The following is a 22,288-nucleotide window of genomic DNA, read 5'->3' as shown; positions in this document are numbered from 1 at the left end:
AAACATCATATTTTAAAGAAATACCTTTAGCTGCAGAATCAGTGTTCACTAAAAACGTGAGTGTTGCAAATGTGGATGTGAGAGTATGCTCATCTTACATGAGTAATGGGGATTGATTTTCACTTCTCCTTCCCCTTTCCTTTTGTAGTGTGTGAGAATTCATAAGAATTCAAAAGCCCACATATAGGTAGAGCTTCATCTTTTTAACATGCTTACCAGAATACAGGAAAAGCAATAGGTCTGGTAGCTCTGACCTGTACTCATGGATATAGTTATGACAAACCACCAGAAGAAACAGCATAAACTTTTTACAGAAAGTATCTTATTTTTAGTTCAGATATCTATTAGTTGTCCTGCTTCCAAAAGCACAAATGTTTATGTCCTACCTAAATACCTGAAATAGTATAAATGTACATTATCTCATGACTCATTAAAAAAAACCTAACATGTCAGGTTGAGACTGTTTTGACATTGGGAAGGAAAGATATTTGAATGTAGAAAGCTTTCAAGTCTAAATGCTTATCAAACACATTTCTATCAATACAAAAATGAGGGGGTTTTATTTGGATGAATTCTGAATATCCTGCCACATGCAGGTCTTACGTGACAGGAAAACAACAGTGCTGATTTATCTTCTCTGGGTAATTCCTTGAGGCTGTTGCTTGGTTTACATTGTCTTTTCTATAACTCGCCTTACTAACATCAGATAATTCTGAGAAAACATATCTGCGTGACTGCTTTCAAATTCATCCCACTGAGATATCCTCAAGGTATTACAGCAGCATCAATGATCCCAATGCAACACAAAGCAAATCCCTTTATTTTTCCCCATCTGCTAATCAAGGTACAACACTTAAGAGAAACAAGTATGTTGGGGAAAAAAATAAATCTCAGTTTCCAGCTTCCTTCAGATATATGCCTATTTTCAAGTCAGACATTTAGCACCAGCTTCTATACGGCACTAGTGGAGAATATGACAGATCCTCCAAAACACAAGAGCAGGAACTATCGGTGGTAGCAGTTGGTAAATACTGAGTTTTTAATGGCTTGCACTGTAGTACTGCACAGACTCTCCATAGGAGGCTTCAGGGTCACAAAACACAAGTAGCAGCATATGGCACATGTACAGTCACACACGAGATCTTCATAAAAGAAACTGTTTTTAAGGAAACACAGTGTTAGTTGGTGCTTTGGATGGAATGAACCCAAATGCAGCTGGCAGTGACACAAATGTCCACTTATAAACCAAGATTATTGTCATGAACAAACTGGCTCACTGTCATTCCAGATTTCTGTGCAACAAACTCTTCCTAGCAACTAAAGGAGGGAGAGAGAATTAATATTAAAATATGCAGTGGTGATAATCCTCCTCCCTCTCTCTGTGTCAAACTCCCAGAGAATACAACTTCAGACACTGCTTCCCTACAGCCATATGACCCAATTTTCCAATGCTGAAATTGCTGATTATTAAATTACATGCACAATTATTAAATATGCCACTTAGAAACAGAAGTATAAATCCTTTCCAAGGTAAACCATGTTTAAAAACCTTCAGATTTTCCATTTCTTATGGAGACTAATTCTGTTCATACTTTTAGAAAATCTTTCATATAAAAACCCGTAGGTAAAACTGACATTCAAACTCTCCAAGGACATCCTGTTGAGGTAAGAGGAAAGCACATAAGGAAGAGAGAATCCCAAAATGACTACTAATAAAAAATTATAGCAATAGAATACTACTGCCAAGGATTTTCTTTTAAGTTTTTGAAAAACTAGGAAATTCAAGGCTACAATTAGAGAATACCTAGACTTAGCTTTACCTTTCAGACAAAGTAGAGTAATACAAAAAATACTATAAAGCAGGTAGTTCATTATTAGAACATACAAATAATTGTGGCAGGATTTCCATAAAATATGCAGTTATTTTGGAACGTTCAGTCTGTGCGTACTTAGTGTTTGAGGTGCAGGTTTATACACACACATGACATAATCATGCAAGACCATATAAAACTATTTATCCAGGTCATGACTTTTCCATGTATCTGTTACTAGGAATACATAAGCCTAACTTTCATGAAATGGATAAATTTAAACTGTTGAGTAAATAATTTACATTGATTATTCAAAAGTTTGTACGACTCCTGGAGTAGTAGAGCCTGGTGGAGTGAACAGCTTGGTCTGCAGTAACTAAAGTCATGTACAATTATGAACTGTATTTATTCACTCACAGGAGAGTGTGAAGGTTCCCCTTTTGGGTGTAGAACTACTCCTTCACCCTTCCTAGAATACAACTTCATTTTAGCATTCCTGAAGATGCCAACTCAGTAACTTTGGTTGTAGTCTAATATCTTATACTCAACAGGAAATCTGTACCATAAAAAGTGCAAGTATGCCATGTGGCTAAAGAAAAAAAAAAACCCCAAAGTATTCTTCACTAGTCTAAATCAACCTCACTAACTCATATCTTACTGGTGGCCTAGGGAGAAATGTTTAAACACAGTTTAAACACTCACAATTTTGGCCCTCAGTACTTAGAAAAGTCTAAGCTCAACAATGATCTTGCACTTCAGAGCCTAAATAAACTGGCCAGATATTCAGAGATGCTGAATTTATAAAGTTCTTACTGATTTCAAATTTCTAGACCTTCTGATTGGTAAAGAAAACTTTCACATAACGAAGCACAACGCTATTATCTTCCCTGAGTTTGCATAAACAGCCCAAATGAATAACCAAAGAGGTATGTAAAATTTTTCCCACTTCATCCCAACTGAGTTTTCATACTGAAGGTTAATGATTACAGTGACCTTTCAGAGTGGTGACTGATTCTGAGATTACCTCTCAATTACTGTGCTGCATCTAGTCCACCGGAGAAACATTTTTACTTCTCACATCAGTTTTAGTATGCAACCTGAGAATGTGCTTTCTCAAATCCTCAATGTGCAGGACAGCAAGAGCAGAACCCCTACAGCGGCAGGAGCCAGGATGGTGGAGTAAAACTCTGCCTGTCTCCCTTGGTATACAAACACAGCAACACTGCTGGAGTAGCACAGAGGCATCAGGAAGACCTCACTGACTAGCAGATAAAGGACACTGTGGAAAAGAGGTTGGTGGTAAAGGAGATGTGAAGGTGACAGAAGGTTTTTTACCCAAATGTACTGAAGATGGACTTGCTGAACTGAAAATAAAACTCCCCTGTATGCTCCTGGGCAAAACTGGGGGGAAGGAGAACAGAACTGAAAAGTCCTGCAACCACCCTCCCCTTCCCCTGAGAGGGAAATGCAAGAGCGTGTGTGTATGTTAAGGAGAAGCAGCAATCACTCAAAAATGGGAGCTGCAGATAGGAAATCTGGCAGCTGCCAAGTGTTTGGGAAGAAGCCAGAAAAAAAAAAAAGAAGAGTTGGGAAATGAGGCATGCAGCTGTTGAGCAGCCATGAAAAAATCGAGCTGTAAGACAAAACTGCTGTGACAGACATGTGGGGTCCATTTTCTTAATCAAGGATATCTTCAAGAGCAAAAACATCTACGCAAAAGGAAAAGAAAGCAAGTCCAAATTTTAGCTTGGTTGGGACCAGGGAGGGCTTACAAACATTCTTACCACACTAGGAAAGATATTAACAAAGAGGAAGGCAAGGGAGGTCAGTGGAACTGAACTGAGTGCAGGGGAGGTTTCTGGAGCAACTAAGTAATTTTGACATATGCTGTTCCAAAAATAACATTTTCCAGAAAGATAGGAACAAGAAGTGTATGTTGGAGCCGGAGAGGAAAATCAGGGTTGGATTCAACAAAGAAACACCCCCTGAATCAAAAGCTTGCGTCAGTGTCTTAAGTGCCTCCAGGTCTGTGTTTCCAAAAGCCTCCCTGTCCTTTAACTACTTAACACAAAGTATGAAAGCTGAGCTTTCAGAAAGAAAACAGGCCATTTCAGAATGTTTACTGAAACCTTACACAGTCATTCTATACTTTAAATGAGATTTTTACGAAAAGGTACAATATTCATGCTCTTGCATCTTGTTTGTAGCACAGAAAAACTTCAGACTCCTTAAAACCATTATGTTAAAATACTTCCCATGGATGTAGAGCCCACACAGTAACAACGAGGAAAGAAAGGAAGAAAACTTTTTGACAATTTGAAGTAGTAATTAATATTTATCTTGCAAGTTGTAGTCATTCTGAGGTAAAAGCTAATTTCAGTAGTAAAATGAGAGCAAAAGGTTCTTCCAAAAATTAATCTAGGCTTACTGTGATATAAAAATATTTAGTCAAGATTTTAGAGTAAGTAACACACGGTATTTTTTTTCTTACCTGTTTTCACAGTCAAGTGCTGAAATTCCTTTGGTATAGTTTTGAGAGTAGTGCTTACTTTAAGAGCTTAAGAAAAAAAAAAGAGAATAAAAAGATAATTAAGTATGTGTGGGTAAAATCTACAGGTTTCAGTTCTGAGAAAGGAGCATCTAAACTGGTATTAGAACATCTAATAATGCCAAACATACTTGAAAAGGAGCCAAATACCCTCAGAAAACCCAGGCACTCAAACAAGTAACACTAAGAGCACAAAAATCAAGAACAGAAAGATCTATGACCAAGTTGCCAAATAACCTCAAATACTGATAATTTGGGGGGTTGAGTGCTTATTCCCCTTCCACTGAACCCTATGCATCCTTTCTAATTACTTTTTAAAGAAGTTTTTAATGCTCTATAATGTAATTTAATGTAGTGTCATACATTTACTGTACTGTAAACAGTGTTAAATGACCACTTGGAAGGAAATCTGTCATGCTCTGATGACCCTGAGCTCTGGGATGAATCTCCTTGGGCAGGGAGGTTGGACCAGATGACCCACTGTGGTTCCTTCTGACCTTACCCACTCTGTGATTCTGTGATCCACCTTTATCAAACAAAACATGTGGGAAAAGTCTGGTTCTCGTGACCCAGTTCAATTTACATGATCTTCCACATTTAACTACATTATAACCTGACAAAGTAAAGCTAATTTACTTGTATGCTTTTGAAAATGGAAGAAAATTTGCTTCTACAGTCCTTAACTACAGATTCTTGACTTCCAGGGAAATCCCCTCAGTCAGAGATTGATCTGCTCTCATATTTGTCAAAATAGTAATAATTGGTAGAACAAAGCATTTGTTCTTTGGCTGAAAAGGTAGGAATCTGTGTCATAAATTCAGCAAATTTTCAGCTGTGAAGGACTGCATGTCTCCAAACAGGTTCCCGTGTGACTTAACATGTCAGCTACAAAAAAATCAAAGCACAAGTTTTTCACCTAAATGGGGGGAAAAAAAATCTCTTGGTAAAAAGTAAATCTTCCCTAGATATTTCAAAGCCATAACCTTCAAGGTTCAAGTCCTCCTATGGTTCATTATGAATTTTACAACAAAACAAACCTTGTCAACAAAACACTAATTTCTTGGAATATGATGACTTGTCAAAATGTTTTACAAACACATGTCAACCTTGATAAGGGACACCAGGAATCTGTCAAACTCGGTGATTCAGGAATGTGGACTACCTGGTCCCACACCTCTGATGCACCTTAACGTGTCGACAGCTGGGAGGTCAAGATATTTTTTATTTTAATTAATACGTAATCTGCAGCTCTGAGAATCAGGCAACAAAATACCCACAACTGTTTTGTTTCCACAACTGAAAGACAGCAAGTAAGAACCTGAAAGGTTGGGAAAAAGGGGTTATAAAAGGGAATGAATGACTGTGTGATGATCCTGCGCCAATTCTGGAAGCCACAGAAGCCTACTGCATAGAAAAAGATTTCTCATGACTTTCTGCTGATGGATTTCAAGAGAAATTAATGAAGCTTTTTCATTCCATGTTTGCTAAAACTTTTTTTTAGAGAAAATGCAGGTTTGGTTTTTTTTTTCAAATAGGAATAAAAACTAATTTTGAAGTGTTGCTGTTTCCTGCAAAAAGGGAAATGCAAAAGTGGACCCAATGTAATCTTTACTCTTACAAAATTCCTGATAACAACTAGACTTTTGTTTAAATTAGAAGTGCAACACTAATTGCCTTAAAACTAGACATATTTTAGAAGGTGCATTTCACATCATTCACATTTAATTAATTTTGAAGCAAACCCCTCCATTTATTTCTCTTTAACTCAGCTGCTGTCAGTGAGTTGTCTTTTTAAAACAACAGCAACACATAGCCAGCTTAGAAATTAAATATACCATTGCTTCTGTCAGCAAACTTAGGGACTTACTGAAAACACACAGAATTTAATCCCTAATGGAAAAATAATAGTCATTTATTTGAATACCTTGTTTGTCGTCTTTCTTTCCATCTTGTAACAGGGCAGAGTTATCAGGTATCTCTTCAGCTGATGACTTCTTAAAGAAAGAAGATCTGTTTATTTATAATGATTGGTATAGTTCACACCTTTCCACAGTCAAATATTTAAGAATACTAATCAACATAAATAATGGTGACATTTGCCTTTGCACCATGATTTGCTTTGTCAGGTAAAAAATCATAAAGGACCTACAGAAAGACAGTGTAAATCTGCTTTTCAAAGTACAGCAGTTACACACCTGAAATTAGTTAGAGAAGCACTTCAACAGTAAATCACAAGGAGGTAAGGACTATATGTAAGGAGAGACTTCTCCCAACAGAGCCACATGTAACACCTGTGTTTAAGGTCGATGAAACCTTCTCCAGCTCCTTCACAAAAGTCAGTCTCCATGGGAAAAGTCTCCCTAGCCAAAACTCCAGCCATACTGCAGAGCCTGGTGGTTATGCTTTAAAGGCTTCTGGCTGATGTGGCTGATCCTTGAACTACTCTTTTATTTCAACATGCAGTCCTTGAGATAGGAAAAAAAATTTTACTAGTACATCTGTTGGAGGTCCATTCAGGCCTCCGATAGGAAAACAGAGAACTTCCCAGTCTCATTCCTTAACTTTCTGTTACTTCAGCAACTGTGAATCCTGCAAGAAGGAAACAGGAACAAATTCTACCTACATTATCTGTAAGAACAAGGATACACTCTGCAACCAAAAAAACAATAAAGAAAATGTCAGAAACCCTAAATTTCTCTAAATATTAAGTGATGCTGGATTTTCCCCAAGGAGCATGGAAGAGGTATGACCTTAAAATGTACTAAAATAAACTGGGCCTAAACAAATTAATTGAGAAACCTAGATATTGTAGGCATTTTTAAAAGACCACAAAAATCTCAAGTCAGTAGTTCAAAAAGGAAAACTCCCAGATTAAAGGTCTGTTAGATCTGTCTTATAAAGTTTCTGAGAAATGGGATACTCTAATACTACTGAGAAAGCAACACAGCAAAAATACGGCTTGAAGACTCTGAAAATGTATGAGTAAAAGATTTCACATCCATAGCTAGCCTTGACACTCTCAAGTGAAGAGCATGAGACTAAAGACCTGAGTCAGTGCATGCTTTAACCAATGGAATGACTTTCACAAATATCAATGAACTTTCGGAGGGAGTTCAGAGTAACTCCAACCAGTCATTTTGTGTGTATAGTGTGAAATTTCATCTCTTTAAGCTTTTGGCAGTGAGAAAGCTTGTAAAAAAGAACCAAAAGAGAGTGGTAGATAAAAACTTGAGAAAAAAAATTGAGAAGACAAAACTTCCTTGGTAAACAAAGATCAGTCACCCTTGTCCTTCTCAAGCATAATATCAGCAGTCTTGCTGTGTTTTGTAGTTCAACAAAGCCTAGCATCCAGGTGACATGTCTCCTGCCATTATTTTCTTTATGGATGCATTCAAGAACTGTTTCTGTTTTACTGCAGTACTGTAGCTCAGCAGTCACAATAAAAATGGCCTTCTGAAATTAAATTAATGAATGGGTAATAGGTGGAAAGAGACAAAGTCACGGAGATAATGCGTAACAGATTGCACTGATAATATAATATTTTTATTGTAGTGATTAAGTCTCTAAACTATAATTCCTCAATGAGCCAAGATACAAATTATATTGCAACAGTGAACTACTGCACTTCCCACAGAGTGAGATGAATGGGAGATGAATTACTGACCTTCCAAATGATACTCGTTCAGTTTATTAATTCTGAACATAAAAACATAAGTTGAACAGAAAAAAAATCATATCAAAATGATTCTCAAATCAGTTTTGAGAAGAGATTTTAAAGTCCATTAATCTTAGACAACATAAACTGAAGCTTTTAATTATGAGTATTAAAAAAAATTATATATCTGTTTATATTTTAATTAAAATTTAATTCTCTATTATACCTATATCTTCTTTTATACATTAGGTTGCAAGCCATTTATAAGGTCATAAGGAAGGGACTAGGCTGTTCTGGCAAAGGACCTGCCTACACTGCCAACATACCAGCAGCCTGCACTACCAGGCCAGCAGCACTGCTTTCAAAACCCAGTGTGACTGCTGTGCTTTGGCTGAGCTGCTGCAAGATGAGCAACTCCTCCCAGGGATACTGCATATATTCTTAACAGTTCTACACTGGATGCTCAAAAGGTTGGCTGCAGCACTGCCCAAAGTGAACACTGGACTCAACTGAGGCTTAGAATCATGTTTGGTGATAGCACTACCAAGATGGATTTGATGAGGCAGCAGCTGGGTTCCGATCCAGGAACTCCCCAGAGCAAGGCATTAGAAGGAAATAACTGGAGAACAGCCTTGCTGAGCTGCCATGACATTCCATTACTTTAAACTTAGAAGTAGTGCCAGAAGAGTTGGTTCCTGCAATCAGTCTATCATTTGATTAACTACCTTAAATACTAAACCCTTAAATCCCACAGCATATATATTCAGAGTTGCAATATTCAGGCACAACTTAGTGGCCATGATTAGTTCACCTTCATATGGTCTTCAAAGTTTCTCGTATCAGTCTTCATGGAATCATAGAATGGTTGGGGTTGCAAGACACCTCTGTACATCCAGTCCAAACCCCTTGCTCCTTTCAACTGAACCTACTGTGTTCAGCTCTGAGCCCCTCACCCAGAGGGGCACTGGAGCATGTCAAAAGAAGAACAGTGGAGCTGGTGGAGGGTCTGGAGCACAAGTCTTATGAGGAGCAGCTAAGGCAGCTGTGGTTGTTTAGCCTGGAGAAAAGGAAGGTCAAGGGAGACCTTACTGCCCTCTACAAAGGAAGCAGTGCTGGATTAACAGAGTTGATGACCTTGGAAATCTTTTCCAAACTCAGTGATTTTATGATTCTGGCTCTGTGTCAGATGCTTCACATTTTCAATCAATTCAGACTCAGGAGACTGCTCAGGACACCTGAGCACTGCCTGTGTGCCATACTGTCCCTCCTGCAGCACGGGCTCTGCCACTCACCACTGGTTCCCAACACTGGGGGCCAAACACAGCCCTGCAGGACACGAGCAGGTAAAGTCTACTTCTCTGCAGACTCCAACACTGCCCAAGTCCCTCAGTGACTACTGTGAACTCTTGTGTGGGAGTATCTTTTGAAAAGCCTGTCAGCCCTTTCCACACACCAAAGAAATGGCTGAGAGAAGGGTTTCAGATGGCTTAATGGGAGGCCTGGAGACTCCTAAAGTCCTCTCAGAGACTTGCAGTTCTGCTGCTACACAGAACACAGTCACTGTGAAGCTGGTCTATTCCTCTCCACTCTGCAAGGTAAGCACCCTGCTTAGGCCTTCTCACCTCTGTCCGACTGAATTCCCGGGTCTGCTGATTGCCTGGCAATGGCTCAGAATAAGAATCAAACAGGCCACAGTCACGCACGGGCTTCAAAGAAGCTGCAGAGGAAAGAAAAAGAAAGGAAAAAGGACCAAAACAAAAAAATGAAATGAAACAAAACAACCAAACAAAAAACCAAACAAACCCACAGAGACACATCAAGTCTTTGGTTAATACACACTTCTTAAAAACCTCCTTAAAAACCTATTATTTTGCCCTCACTTCTACATATCAGACCTGATCTTTAAGATGTGGAATGAAAAACATCATGAAGAAAATCTTTCTATCTTGCATTTTAAATTAGTCAACGTCATGAAACATCTCATTTCTGTTGTAGAAATAATTGTGAAATTTTGAAGATACTATTTTTAGTAAATATAAAGTGCCAAACACTGTTTATGTGCACTTTTCCTCCTTCCAATCCAGTATCAGCTTAGTTGCTCTTAGAGTAGATACCTTGCTCTCCTAGGAATGTTAGGGGTATTTAGAAAACCTTCAGCTGCAGTTTTGACTTTCTGAAGACTGAAAAGTATAGTGGAATTTACACTATACACTAAAATTGAAGGCCAACAGAAAAGAAGGATTCTAAACACAGTGGATGTTGTAGTATAAAACATCTTTAACCAAACAACATTGGGAGTGAGGGGGGAAGAAAAGGAAAATCAACTCCAGCTTCTCAAAGGACTATTCACAACAAGCTACCTTATATCTCACAAACTCAGGTCCTTCTCCTGATATCACTCTGGGATTAGTCTCTCTGAGACAAATCTGTCTTAATAGCTGGAAAACACCTTTTTAAAAGATCAATATATCAAAAGGTAGAATAACCACATTTCTATTTTTTGGCTAGCATCTATTTTATCTCAATAAATTAAGCTCTTGGAAATCAATCCTAATTTACAATGCCATGGTTTACGTACAGGGCAAATAGCTTTCCAGATTCTGCAAATTAATTTTAATAAAAACTTTCTGAAAGCAAGGTGGTGGGTCAAATTGTCAATGGAGCTATGCCAGGATAACATTTGGACTTGTGCTTGTAGTTTATACTACAAATCATAAAACTAGAAAGATTAATGCATTCTTAAATGCTCTTTCGCTCCAAATCATTTTATTTGAAGCTTTAACAACACTCTTATCAGATGCTCTGAAACTAATACAACAATCTAATGAAGAACAGTTTCCAGTAATCTTCACTGGGTTCCTAACAAGCCAAAAAAAAATTTTTTTTTGAAAAAAATTACAAATTTCACAGAAATCAAATTATGAAAACATAAAAACACAAGGTTTCTGTTGAAAATTTCTTTTGACATTTTAGGTAATTGTATGAGGCACTTACTTACTTATCAATGCTTTTATTTCATAAGCAACACAACTAGGGCTCTATGCTTTCTTGTGATTCACAGTGATACAATGTGTTGAGATGGTCTACTTTTCATTAATGCAAGACTTTCAAAAGATAGACTTCTGAATCCTGACTAGGTAGGAGAATAAGCACAAGATATTTTCAGATCTTCAAGTTAACCAGAATTAGTATATTAGCTGAGGTATTTACAGTACCCACAAAAAATTAGTCCTTTCACTTCTTCCATGAAGATCAGCTTGAAATGCTTGGTTTCATGCATGCAACACCAGAAAACAATAATCATCTAAGAAAATGGTATGTCTAAGTGCTGAAAGGGACAAACAGGAGAAAAGAGGACTCCCAGGGAACAGCTTACCATTCTATTCCTCCCATTGACACAATGATTCCCTACTGCTAGAGAGAGTTATTTCCATTGCAGTTTTACCCAGAAAGGCTTAATGGGACGACACATCAAGAAGAACCTGTACAATTGAGCTTAAAAGCCAATTTATCATGAGACTAGGCATGAGAGTAGTGAACAAAGTTGTGGTCCTGGAGGGAAAAGGGTAGTTGTAATTATGACAAGGGAATGTAATTAGAGAAACTAAAAGTGATGAAGACTTGGAAGTGCAGGTTTTCCAGAAGCTTATTGCTTTGGATATGAAGATAGTGGATTACAGGGAACATGACTCCATCAGAAATTACTTGACAAATCTGATACAGGGTCAACATTCAATTTTCCTAACTGCAGCTTGATTTGTTCTCTTCCTGCCTTTTAATATATTCAGTGTCATCAAATTTAATGGAGATTTTATTAGGTCTTAAATATTATCCCTTAGCACTGTAATTATCATCTGTGATTAATCCTCCTTGCCCTAGAGAGGCACGCATGTGTTTAAGATGGAACAGTATACATTTCAATGTTCATTTATAATTAAAAGAGACATAACTGAAGAGAACAAATGAGAGGACAGGTCTCTCACTGCACATTGTTATGAGGTATGTTATATTTTGGATTAATTCACCCTTGTGCTACACAAACTGTTGTAATTCCCATCACTAGTGTAAAGTACTTATAAAAGAATCTGTGGATTACATGAAATGAATTACAAAAAACTTCAACCTTTGATACAACCAGTTACTGCATCTAACAAATACATTAGCACATTAAGTTCTAAAGCAGTCCAGTATCATTTTCAACAAATCTTCAAGAGACAGATACTTAGAGGAGAAATTATCAAAAGAATTAAAAGCTGTATCATAGATTCACAAAATGGTTTGGATTGGAAGGGACCTTAAAGATCATTCTAGTTCCAATCCCATGCCATGGGCAGGAACTCCTCCCACTAGACCAGGTTGCTCAAAACTCCATCCAACCTGGCCTTGAACACTTCCAGGGGTGGGGGGGGGATCCACAGCTTCTCAGGGCAACCTGTTATGGTGACTCACTGCCCTCACAGTAAAGAATTTCTTCCTAAAACCTGATATAAACCTGTTCTCTTTCAGTTTAAAGCCATTGCTGGATTATCTTTGCTAAAGGTAATCATCTGCTGCTTTAACTGTAATGACACCTGAAGCACAGAGGAGCAAAGAGGCAGACACCGACAGGCAGGTTACTGCTACACTCTGCATCCCTACTCTTGTGCTCTGATACATTACTTCTTCAGCAATCAACAAAAAACACATGCCTTAAAAAGCAGCCAGAGAACCATTATACAGCACAGAACCCCACTCCAGGAAGGAAAGTGAACCTGTCTCACACAGATGCTGGATTTCTGAGATAGCTACAGGGACACGACCTGCCGCAGGAACATTACCTGCTTGGAGGTACTCAGGCAGCAGCGTCTCCGGCAGTGTCTCAGGCAACTGGTAACCATTCTTCCTCGCAACCACAAGGTGGAAAGCAGCACAAAACTCCGGGAGTGTCAGTGCCCCGTCACAATCCACATCGCTCAGCTCCCTGTAGATACAACAGGCACACGTTTTCCAAGCTGTTACCTCAGGGAAACATATGTGTGCCATCACAAGGGAGACAAAAATGCAACTCTGAGAAGGGATATTTTAACACAAGACAAGCATCTTTGTCATTTGCACTTGATCCTGACTTGCACATTGGTCTCAGGGAAGATGAGAAGCCAGCTAATTTTCTAATACTGAATTGCCACTTCTTTCTTTTTCAGTAAAGTACATTTTTTTATACATCATACCATTCAATATGATGGTATGCATATAGTAGAACATGACATACATAACTATACTTCTAGAATTAGAGTGTGATTAGGGTTGGAAGGGACCTTAAAGATCACCTAGCTCCACCCCCCAGCCACGGGCAGGGACACCTCCCACCAGACCAGGTTACTCAGAGCCCCATTCAGCCTGGTCTTGAATGCTTCCAGGGATGGGGAATACACCACTCTCTGGGCAACCTGTTCCAGTGCCTCACCACCCTCACAGTAAAGAATTTCTTCCTAATGTCTAATCTAAACCTACCCCTCTTTAGCTTATGGCCAATCCTCCTTGTCCTACCACTACATGCCCTTGTGACAAGTCCCTCTCCAGCCTTCTTGTGGACTATGCTTAGATACTGGAGGACTGCTAGAAGATCTCCCTGAAGCCTTCTCTTCTTCAGGCTGAACTCTCTCAGACTCTCTTCCTAGGAGAGCTGCTTCAGCCCTGTGATCAACTTAGTGGCCCTTCTCTGGACTTCATTCCAACAGATCCATGCCTTTCTTGTGTTGGGGACTGCAGAGTTGGATGTAGCACTCCAGCTGGGGTCTCACCGGAGCAGAGCAGAGGTGCAAAATCCCCTCACTCAACCTGCTGGTTATACCTTTTTGATGTAGCCCGGGATATGGTTGGCCTTCCAAGCTGCAAATACACATTCTTCCAAGAGTGAAATCAACCATTCAATGGTTGGAAGTACTTTTGGCCAATTCGTGCAGGATATTAAACCAGTTCAAGCAGGAAAAGTTCAATAGGTATTTCAGCAATGGTTACTTAGCACCACTGGCTAGTATTAAGAAAAGGGCTAAATTAATGCTCAGGATGAGTTTAAATATTATTGTTAGCTTCTCTCTAATTCTAGGACACTTCACAAATACTAAAGCTGGACTTTAGAAATTCAAGAACTCAATTTTATAAATTAACTCTTTGCAAGAATTGAGTCGTATTTTATCTTGAGCACATGGTCTAAATTTAACATAACTTCTTACTCTTTGAAAGTAACAAGCACTTTTCAAGCTGTTGAGCTTACAGTGACAAAGACCGAGACATCCCATGTGTTTAACACAGCAAGACAACCTGATAAATCACATTGTCACAAAATATACTTATCTACTAGAAAGGAATACTTTTCTTGAAATTCTGCACAGAAAACAAGTTGCATCAGCAATAAATATAAAATGTGTTTCGTTAACATATTGGGTTAATCCATTCTTTTTAAGTAATCTCAAATTCCAATATTCACTTCCCCCAACACTATGTTTCTTCAATTGTTTTTTTTATTTTCACAACTGACAATCCGCTTTGAAAAGATTCCAGACATATCCTTTGACCCTGACAGATGTTTAGGCTCTTGCAAGCTTTTTCTTCTCATCTCTCTTCATAAAAGCATATATAAAAATAAAACCTCTATCAGCACTTCTGATCCATGTTTAAAACTGTTTGTTCTTCCTATCAGAGATGCAAGGATGACACTGAATTACAAAGCACCATGTTGTTTATGAAAATATAACAGAATCCTTGTCAAATTTTATCATGTACAGTTCCATCCACAATTGTTTCTCAATAAGCTCATTAAAAGTAAGTGTACTGGTTCATTAGAAAAGCACTGATGAATTACACAGTTGTTTAATTAGGCCTCTGACAAAACAGAGAAAAACATAAAGCCATCAACACATCTAAAACATTCCAGAGGTGCTTCTCCTCCATGTCATTTCATGAAAAATGTCAGTTCTTTGAGATAATGATGCTGCTTACAATATCCTTAAGAACAGCTCTCAGTTATGTCGCTGTTCAAACCTTCCCAGTCCTGCTGAGTAGGCCAACATCTCTCCAGAAAACAAGTCTGTCAGGAAGATCAATGAGCACCCTGCTGCTTGGGCCTCAAAGTGATTCTGGAGATGAGAGAAATAATTATAACTGAAGGTACTTTTAAAATTTAACAAGAACTCTTGAATTCAGTGTCTTTTAAAAATCAGGATACACATCCCCAACACTATTACAGTACTTACCAGATGTGAGAAAGTTCTGGGATGGGCAGCTTTGATTTTGTGAAGAAATTCTTTGCTACGGAACCTGTTGGGAAAGCATGCTTTATCAGCCACTAGAAGTAAATTCTCCAAATTTTCATTTTTTTTACCAGGTCTGCTGTGCCAGAAGCAGACTGTCAATTTACATCCAAGAGATACTCAGATTAACCAAATGCTAATATAGCTGTTGGACCATTTGTCTCCTGAATAAACGACAGAGGAAGCCAGACAGAACTGTTGACCTCATTTCTCCATTCCCAGCATACGGGAAAAATCATAAATAAAGGAAAATCTGCTTTAGTACTAGTAATCGTAACCAGCTTAATTAGTATGTCACCAGTGATGAAATAATAGACACAAACAGCCCTGCTTCACCCAGAAGTCATGTGCATGGCAGTGCAGTGCTGTAGCATCTGCACTGCTCTCCCAAGATGCTGTTTCAACCATGACTCTTCCATGCCATGGCTCAAATTTTACTTTGGAGGAGGGAGGGAGGGAAGAAAGAAAAAAAAATAAACCCCAGAAGATTCAGATAGCACAAAGCTCCTGTCCTACTGCAGGCACCCTCACTCACCCTGCCATGCTTCTCATGCCCTTCTCATACTTCTTGTAGTTAACAAATCCACTTTTTCAGCATCCCATATGCACAGGCTCTCAGGGGCACCCTGAAAGTCCTTCCTGGGTATAGGCTTACAAAACATAAGGAAACAAAGTACAGACTTACAAGACTATAGTCCTCTTCCCCTTGGACAACCATCAAGGGGAAGAACTAACACTGAACTACTGTTTGTACTTTGAAGCAAACTGCTTGAAGGAGACTTAACTGAGGCTAGATCCAAGCCTCCTGAACCTGTGATACATCAGGGCCTCCTGAGCCCTACTGATACAGCAGGGCTCATTAAAACTTCCTCAGTTAAAACCTGTGACATCTTCCTCACACACCAGTTGTTGGTACCCAGCAGTGACTCCTCTTGCCAGCAGCCTGATCCTTCTATTCAAAATAGAAATGCAATCTCAATATGCTCTTAACAATACTTCCACCGTGCATGCGCTCTCCAGGATTGGTTTTTAATTACCTAAAGATCAAAATCTCAGCCCCTCAGAGCCATAAACCTCAGGCTTGAACATAGAGGACAGTTGACTGCATGCTTCACTGTCATCACATAGACACTACCACAGTTCCACTGGGAAAGCAAGCACAACCCTCAGGCGTGTTTCAACTCAATATACACTGCAGGTGTGATCCACAAATATAGTGCATCAAATACAGAAAGCTCATTTTAATTTTTACCAAACCACTAACACTTCTCCTTTATGTGTAATTATATCTCTAAAATCATGATATTTAGGGAAAAAAATGCAATGGCCACAGTAATGGTTTGCTCTTTGAGTAGTCTGCCTTCAAAAAGGAAACACAACCAATTTATAAACCCACTGCCAGAGAGAAAAAAGAATTTATTTACTTAACACTTCTCACCTCCCAGACTGGTCCCCCTACCTGACATGCACTGTGTTTGGTAAAAATTACCTGAAATAAAGGCGTTCAGGTCGGGCTGCAGGGACCTGAACTGGTTAATGTAGTAATCCCGCTGCTCCTCCGTTATCCTCCAAGGGTCATCTGAGTAGTGGGTGCTGCTATCCTGCTGCTCCCGCTCCACTGAAAGAGACTGAAGGGAGGGACACTGGCATCGGCCACAGGCAGGAGACCAGAATGCCACTGGGAACCTCAAGAAACCAGATTCATACTCTTCTATTCATAGACACAAGTTTTTAGAAGACAAGAAGCAGAAATGGCCATACTAATTACCATTCCGCTACTTACTTGTTAAAACTGAGGCTAGTATTCAAATGCAAGCCTGGATGATAATACTCTTTAAGAGTCAGGGCAAGAACGAACAACAATCAGGCTCCAATCAGCTCTAAACCCCTTTCTCTGACATATTTGTCGATTTCCTAAGAATCAAATGCAAAACATCAGTTCTGAAATACATCAAAAGATCCCCGAAACAGGCATCACCATAAAGTTGTAAATTAATTTTCATTTCAAAGTGCTACACAAATGCACCCAATTTCAACTCAAGCTAGCACAAATTATGTGACACTACCTGTAGATCTTTTCTGGAGGCTTGGATGACATTTCATTGTGGGTGTGAAGTGCTAAGCACTGAAGAAAAGGTAGAGCCTCTGAGTCTTACTTATTTAGGAAAATCTCTAGAAGAGCTTTGCCCTTCCTTAGGGCAAACTACCTGTTTGCATAATAAATGCACAGCAGGCATATTGGAACATAGAAAGATCTGCTTTTGCAACCAGCAGGAAAACATAAGACCCATCTCACAAAAGCAAACAAATGCCCAGAAATTAATCTATTTTGTTTGTGATGCAATTTAACAACTGGGGAGAAAAACCAAAATACGAAGAATGTTAGGCCATAAATTCTTTGCAAGTGTTACAGACAGCATTCTAAATCAAGCAGGAACCTCATGTATGTTGATGAAAATGTTTTATTAATACTTACCTTTAGCAATTTAATTAATTGGATTATTTATTTTAATTTCTTCATCCCATCAGCTTTTTTTTCGTCGTATACTAAAAAAAGCACACTTCAGTCTCTACTCTAAAAACACTGTGGAGAACACTTTTCATTTTCAAAGTGAGAATTTTTCTGGTTTAGGTTTTTTTTTTAAATTTCTCTATTGTTTAATTAGCAGTAGTACTAAGGAAAAATGTGGAATGCATTACCCGTTTAGGAGTTGAACAGGTGAGTGAAGATTTGGCTCCGTAATTCCCTGATGATGGTCCATCTTGCTGGTGAGTAGAGTGCCTGACTTCATAAGGAACTACAGACATTTAAAGTAAGTATAGAAATGAAAGGATAATCAAAAAATTCTACTAGGCTAAAAGAAATAATTAAATACCTCAAGGCCAAGAATGTAGCTTATGAACATAGTATCAGAGCATCAGAATCCATTTTGTCAAGCATCTGCCCAGTGAACCTAATATCACAGTATCAAAGCCCATTTTCTCTTCTGCAACAAAATTCCACCCACATATTTGTCTTTCACGTTGCATCATTCTTCTCCATACATTACTGAGACACTGTCAGTTATATACCACTGGGTAACAGAAATTGCTGTTCATCATGTTGAAATACCTATTTATATAGTCTGTTTATGCATTTATATTTTTTATATACTTGTAGCCATATATAGCAGAAGAATGCACTACAAATAAGAAGAAATAATTCAATCAAGCTGCAAAAAAAATATGCTTTGACAATGCTATCAAATAGCAAATCACTTTTTCCACATACTCTTCCTCTCCCTTCCCCATCTTCTGTTGAGAATCAAAGTACGTGAATTGCCACTTCACCAATTTGGAGTAAAGTTAGTGAGCAAAAGTAACAATTACTTCTTTTGCTAAAATAAGTTGCTTAGGCTCCACCACAGCAAATATGGTAAGTGGTGACACAACTGCATGTTTAGAAACGATGTTTTAAAAATAGGGCAAGTATGCAAACAAAAAGACATCTCACTTGCAAACCTTGCAGACCTGAGAACTTCTGCTGTCATTGTATTTAAAATTTACCAAAAAGACAGTCTGCATTAGAGAGTCAGAACCTTAAAGACTCATAATGAAAAAGGAGACCAAGAAATCTTAAAAAAATTGAGCTCAGGAAGACCTTAAAAATTACACCGTAACTCTCTTGTTTTCCTAAGTAGTCTTATCCTGTATGGGTACCTATTTTTATTCCTATACAAGCAACTACTAATTTCAGAACAAAAAAAAAAAAAAAAAAGAGGCAGGAAAGTGGGAAACATACAGACAGTCCTTGGAGGGGACTTAAGCATAAGGCCTCAATGCTGTGTTTGCTAGCATGAAAAACTTCCAAAACTATCAAGAAAAATATATATAGACATGGTTGCAGTGCAAAAGGCTGCCATTCAAGACATGCTGTCCAGTTTTAGGGTCAGACTTGCAGTATAGCCCAGCCCAGCCTTGTGGTACAGCACTTCCCACACATACACTACACAAAAACTTCCAGACCTGCCCTGTGGAGTGCTCTTCGGGAAACTGGAAGGGTCTTAATCTTAAAAGGTCAGGAAGAGTCAGTAGGTCTTGCACTAAACTGGCATTTGGGACAGCAAGGTTGAATAGCTCTGTTTTTTCACTGATGTATAATATAAACAAGGGCAGAAGCTGAAGGATTAGCACGATCCACTCTTCACTCACTGCAAACACATTAACCTAAAGCAGGAGGGATGAGGGAGGGTCAGTATCCACCAAAGCCTACTACTGCCACCAACTTGGTCACTGTATGTTGCAATTATGAGAGCACATATGCCTTACTATTAATAGGAGCTTCTAAAGACATAGTTAAAATGGTTTCTGCCCCATTACCCTCTTCTTACGTTTTGCCATCCCCTCTAATGGCAGGAAGACGAAGGACTGAGCAACTAAGCAATGCCTTTTGTCTGTATTGCCTAAGTTACACTGGTTTTATATTCATGTCCTATTGTTATTTCTGTTACAAAACCAGAGACATTATTATCCTTTACTGCAATGGAAGGTTCACTTTCAGTCTGAAAATTAGTATGTGGCTATGGAAATCGGGTTTTCTTTCCCTCTAATGAATCCAAAAGCACCGTGCACTCTGACAATACTTTCAAGCTCTCTGCCACTGGGATACATTGTACGTAGTCTTGTCAGAGACCAGACGTTAGCATTTGTGAGAAGTCACACATATCTAATTTAAGGAAACAGGAAGACAGGATTGAACAGCCAAAATAAGTTGATCAAATAATTTTCTAAAACACGAGTCTAATTAAATTTTAAAATCATTAGGCTGATTGTCAATTGCACTTGGAATTTGGATACTTCTGATAAAGAAAAAAAAAAAAGGCAAAAGAGAATTGAACAGAGTGTGCATCGCAGTTTTTATCCTACCTCCATGCTGCTGCTCCAGACCACTTCTTGCTTTACCATATCCGTAACTTAGGGGTATTCTCTGGTAAGTAGATGGAGAAGCAGGAGGTGAGCAGATTGGAGACATTGGAGGAGACTTGGGTTCCTATTTCGAGAACACACCAACACAAAATACAATTCTGAGATGTAAGAAACAAGCAGATGCAGCTGCACAGCAATCCAAATGCGTACAGTATGACGGACAAAGAAGAGGCAAATGCTGTGCCATTCTCAGGCCCTTTATTTCCAAGAAAAGGCAGTTTAAAATAGAAAAGACAGACTGTGGTACTGAGTCTTCTAAGAGTAAAGCATGGTAGTGCCATAGCAAAGCTTTACAATGACCAGCTCAAGATATTTTAATTCCAAAGACGCCTGAAGAAGTACATGTAGAAGGCTCAACGTGAGTGGGCATCTTTGAATTTATGTATTTAGTTACTGTGAGTGCATTCATTGTGCAGATCACTTTTCATATAAAAAATACACAAAAAATTTAAAATAAATATCTGAATAGGTAATTTAAACACTCTGTGGATCTGTAGGTATCACTGGGTAACTACCAGTGACTGGGTAACTAAAGCTTTCTCCTTCCTTTGACTTACTGAGATTGCTTGAGAAGAGGATGTAATCCTGAAAGAGTTTACTGAATGAAGAGGAAGATAAAACAAACACAGATAATACACATGGAGCCAGGGGTTTGAGGGCAGAGTTCTGCTTCAGTGTCAGTACACACAAACACATAGGCATACATGTTGTTCTTCTTCCTCATCCTGTTATTCCACCTGTGTATCTTGTCATCAGCTCACTCCTGCTGGCTGACCTCAGGGAACACTGTCACTGACGCCAACACACTGGGTGGTAAATGTGTGTGCACGTTTCTGGAAGATAAAGTGCTTCCACCAGACACTTACAACATGACCTGATATGGTACCAGAGGAGAAAGTGCTGGGCCCGGGAAAATTATGCAAATCAATATTTATGAAAATTATGCAGCACTGTGAAGCTGCTTGTACCTGAAAAAGTGCTCTCAACTCTGCCAAATACAGGCAATACAAATCTCTCTTGGACAGCTTTATTAAACCAGCAACTCAGAACAACAGATTCTGGGAAAATGTTTCACTGAGGACAAAAGAAAAGCAGATTTCTTCTGGACTATTCCTTGGGGACATTAGAATGAAAGAAAACCTGTGGCCTTATCCCACCAAGAAATAGTGGCTCATGATTCAACACTTCTTCTCCAATTGAGTATTTCTGTAATGACTAAGGACTGTACTGGTCATGGAGTATCACTCGATTTCCTGTTCTGTTTCACAGACAGACTTCTATTTGCTGCTCCTCCCTGGTCCTCTCCAAGAAACAGTGCTGGATTAAGTAGGAGAACAACACTGAAAGAATTTACACAGAATATTTACAGGGTTGACAGGTTTATACAAGCTCATATAGAGAATTTTCTTCAGGGAAATAACTGGGATGCATCAAAACCAGAACACAGACACCATGCTGGTTATTTGCACATAAGGAGTTCATCTCCTGTCTAGTATTCCAAAAGTGGTGAAAAACAAAGTAAGTGTAACCATATACAGGACTTGACCCAAAAGGAGGATGCATAATGATATATCGGCCTGAAAAAGACAAGCCTGTTACCTGTTTGTCCCCTTCATCTGTTCTTTTGTAGGAATTTTTTTCCAAAGTTGCATGTGGAACCTGAAATTTAACTCCATGGAGTTCTGCTGGAGTCCCATAACGTACTTCAGTGTCATTTTTCAGCGCCATAAATCGTGGCAGAGGCAATTCTTTATTAAAAGAGAGAAAAATTCAACTGAGACTACAGAACATTAGAAACACTTAAAGCAGTATTGTCTTGCAAAACCAATAAAAAGACTAGTATTTATATTTTCTAACATTTCTAAATTTGGAACTCCTTTGATTATTTTGTCTTAATAAAAATGTGAATGTTACACAAAGCTACATTCTTAATGTGTAGCTTAATATATAATCTCTTTATGCAAAGAGAAAGAAGTAAGCCTTGTGCACATTACTAAAGCAAGCAGCAAACTCATTTCCT

General features: G+C 38.6%; 1 protein-coding gene across 4 annotated transcripts in view; it reads right to left on the bottom strand.

Annotated features, from left to right (window-relative positions):
• REPS2 (RALBP1 associated Eps domain containing 2) overlaps positions 1 to 22,288 on the bottom strand; it is a 95,474-nt gene that overhangs the window by 37,543 nt on the left and 35,643 nt on the right. For 3 of the 4 annotated variants that reach the window (XM_050333984.1, XM_050333986.1, XM_050333987.1), the window contains exons 3-11: positions 21,868 to 22,016; positions 20,209 to 20,332; positions 18,004 to 18,101; positions 16,793 to 16,931; positions 15,247 to 15,310; positions 12,832 to 12,974; positions 9,637 to 9,731; positions 6,284 to 6,353; positions 4,303 to 4,368 (exon numbers count right to left, since the gene is read on the bottom strand). In XM_050333984.1, coding sequence (XP_050189941.1) covers positions 4,303 to 4,368; positions 6,284 to 6,353; positions 9,637 to 9,731; positions 12,832 to 12,974; positions 15,247 to 15,310; positions 16,793 to 16,931; positions 18,004 to 18,101; positions 20,209 to 20,332; positions 21,868 to 22,016 — 948 coding nt within the window. The remainder of the gene's footprint in view (positions 1 to 4,302; positions 4,369 to 6,283; positions 6,354 to 9,636; positions 9,732 to 12,831; positions 12,975 to 15,246; positions 15,311 to 16,792; positions 16,932 to 18,003; positions 18,102 to 20,208; positions 20,333 to 21,867; positions 22,017 to 22,288) is intronic. The other variant, XM_050333985.1, reaches the window with a different exon arrangement.

Source organism: Myiozetetes cayanensis, unplaced genomic scaffold, assembly GCF_022539395.1.
Source record: "Myiozetetes cayanensis isolate MyiCay16 unplaced genomic scaffold, myiCay2020 scf5-8, whole genome shotgun sequence".
Lineage (NCBI taxonomy): Eukaryota > Metazoa > Chordata > Aves > Passeriformes > Tyrannidae > Myiozetetes > Myiozetetes cayanensis.
This window is presented reverse-complemented; position numbering and strand designations above follow the sequence as displayed.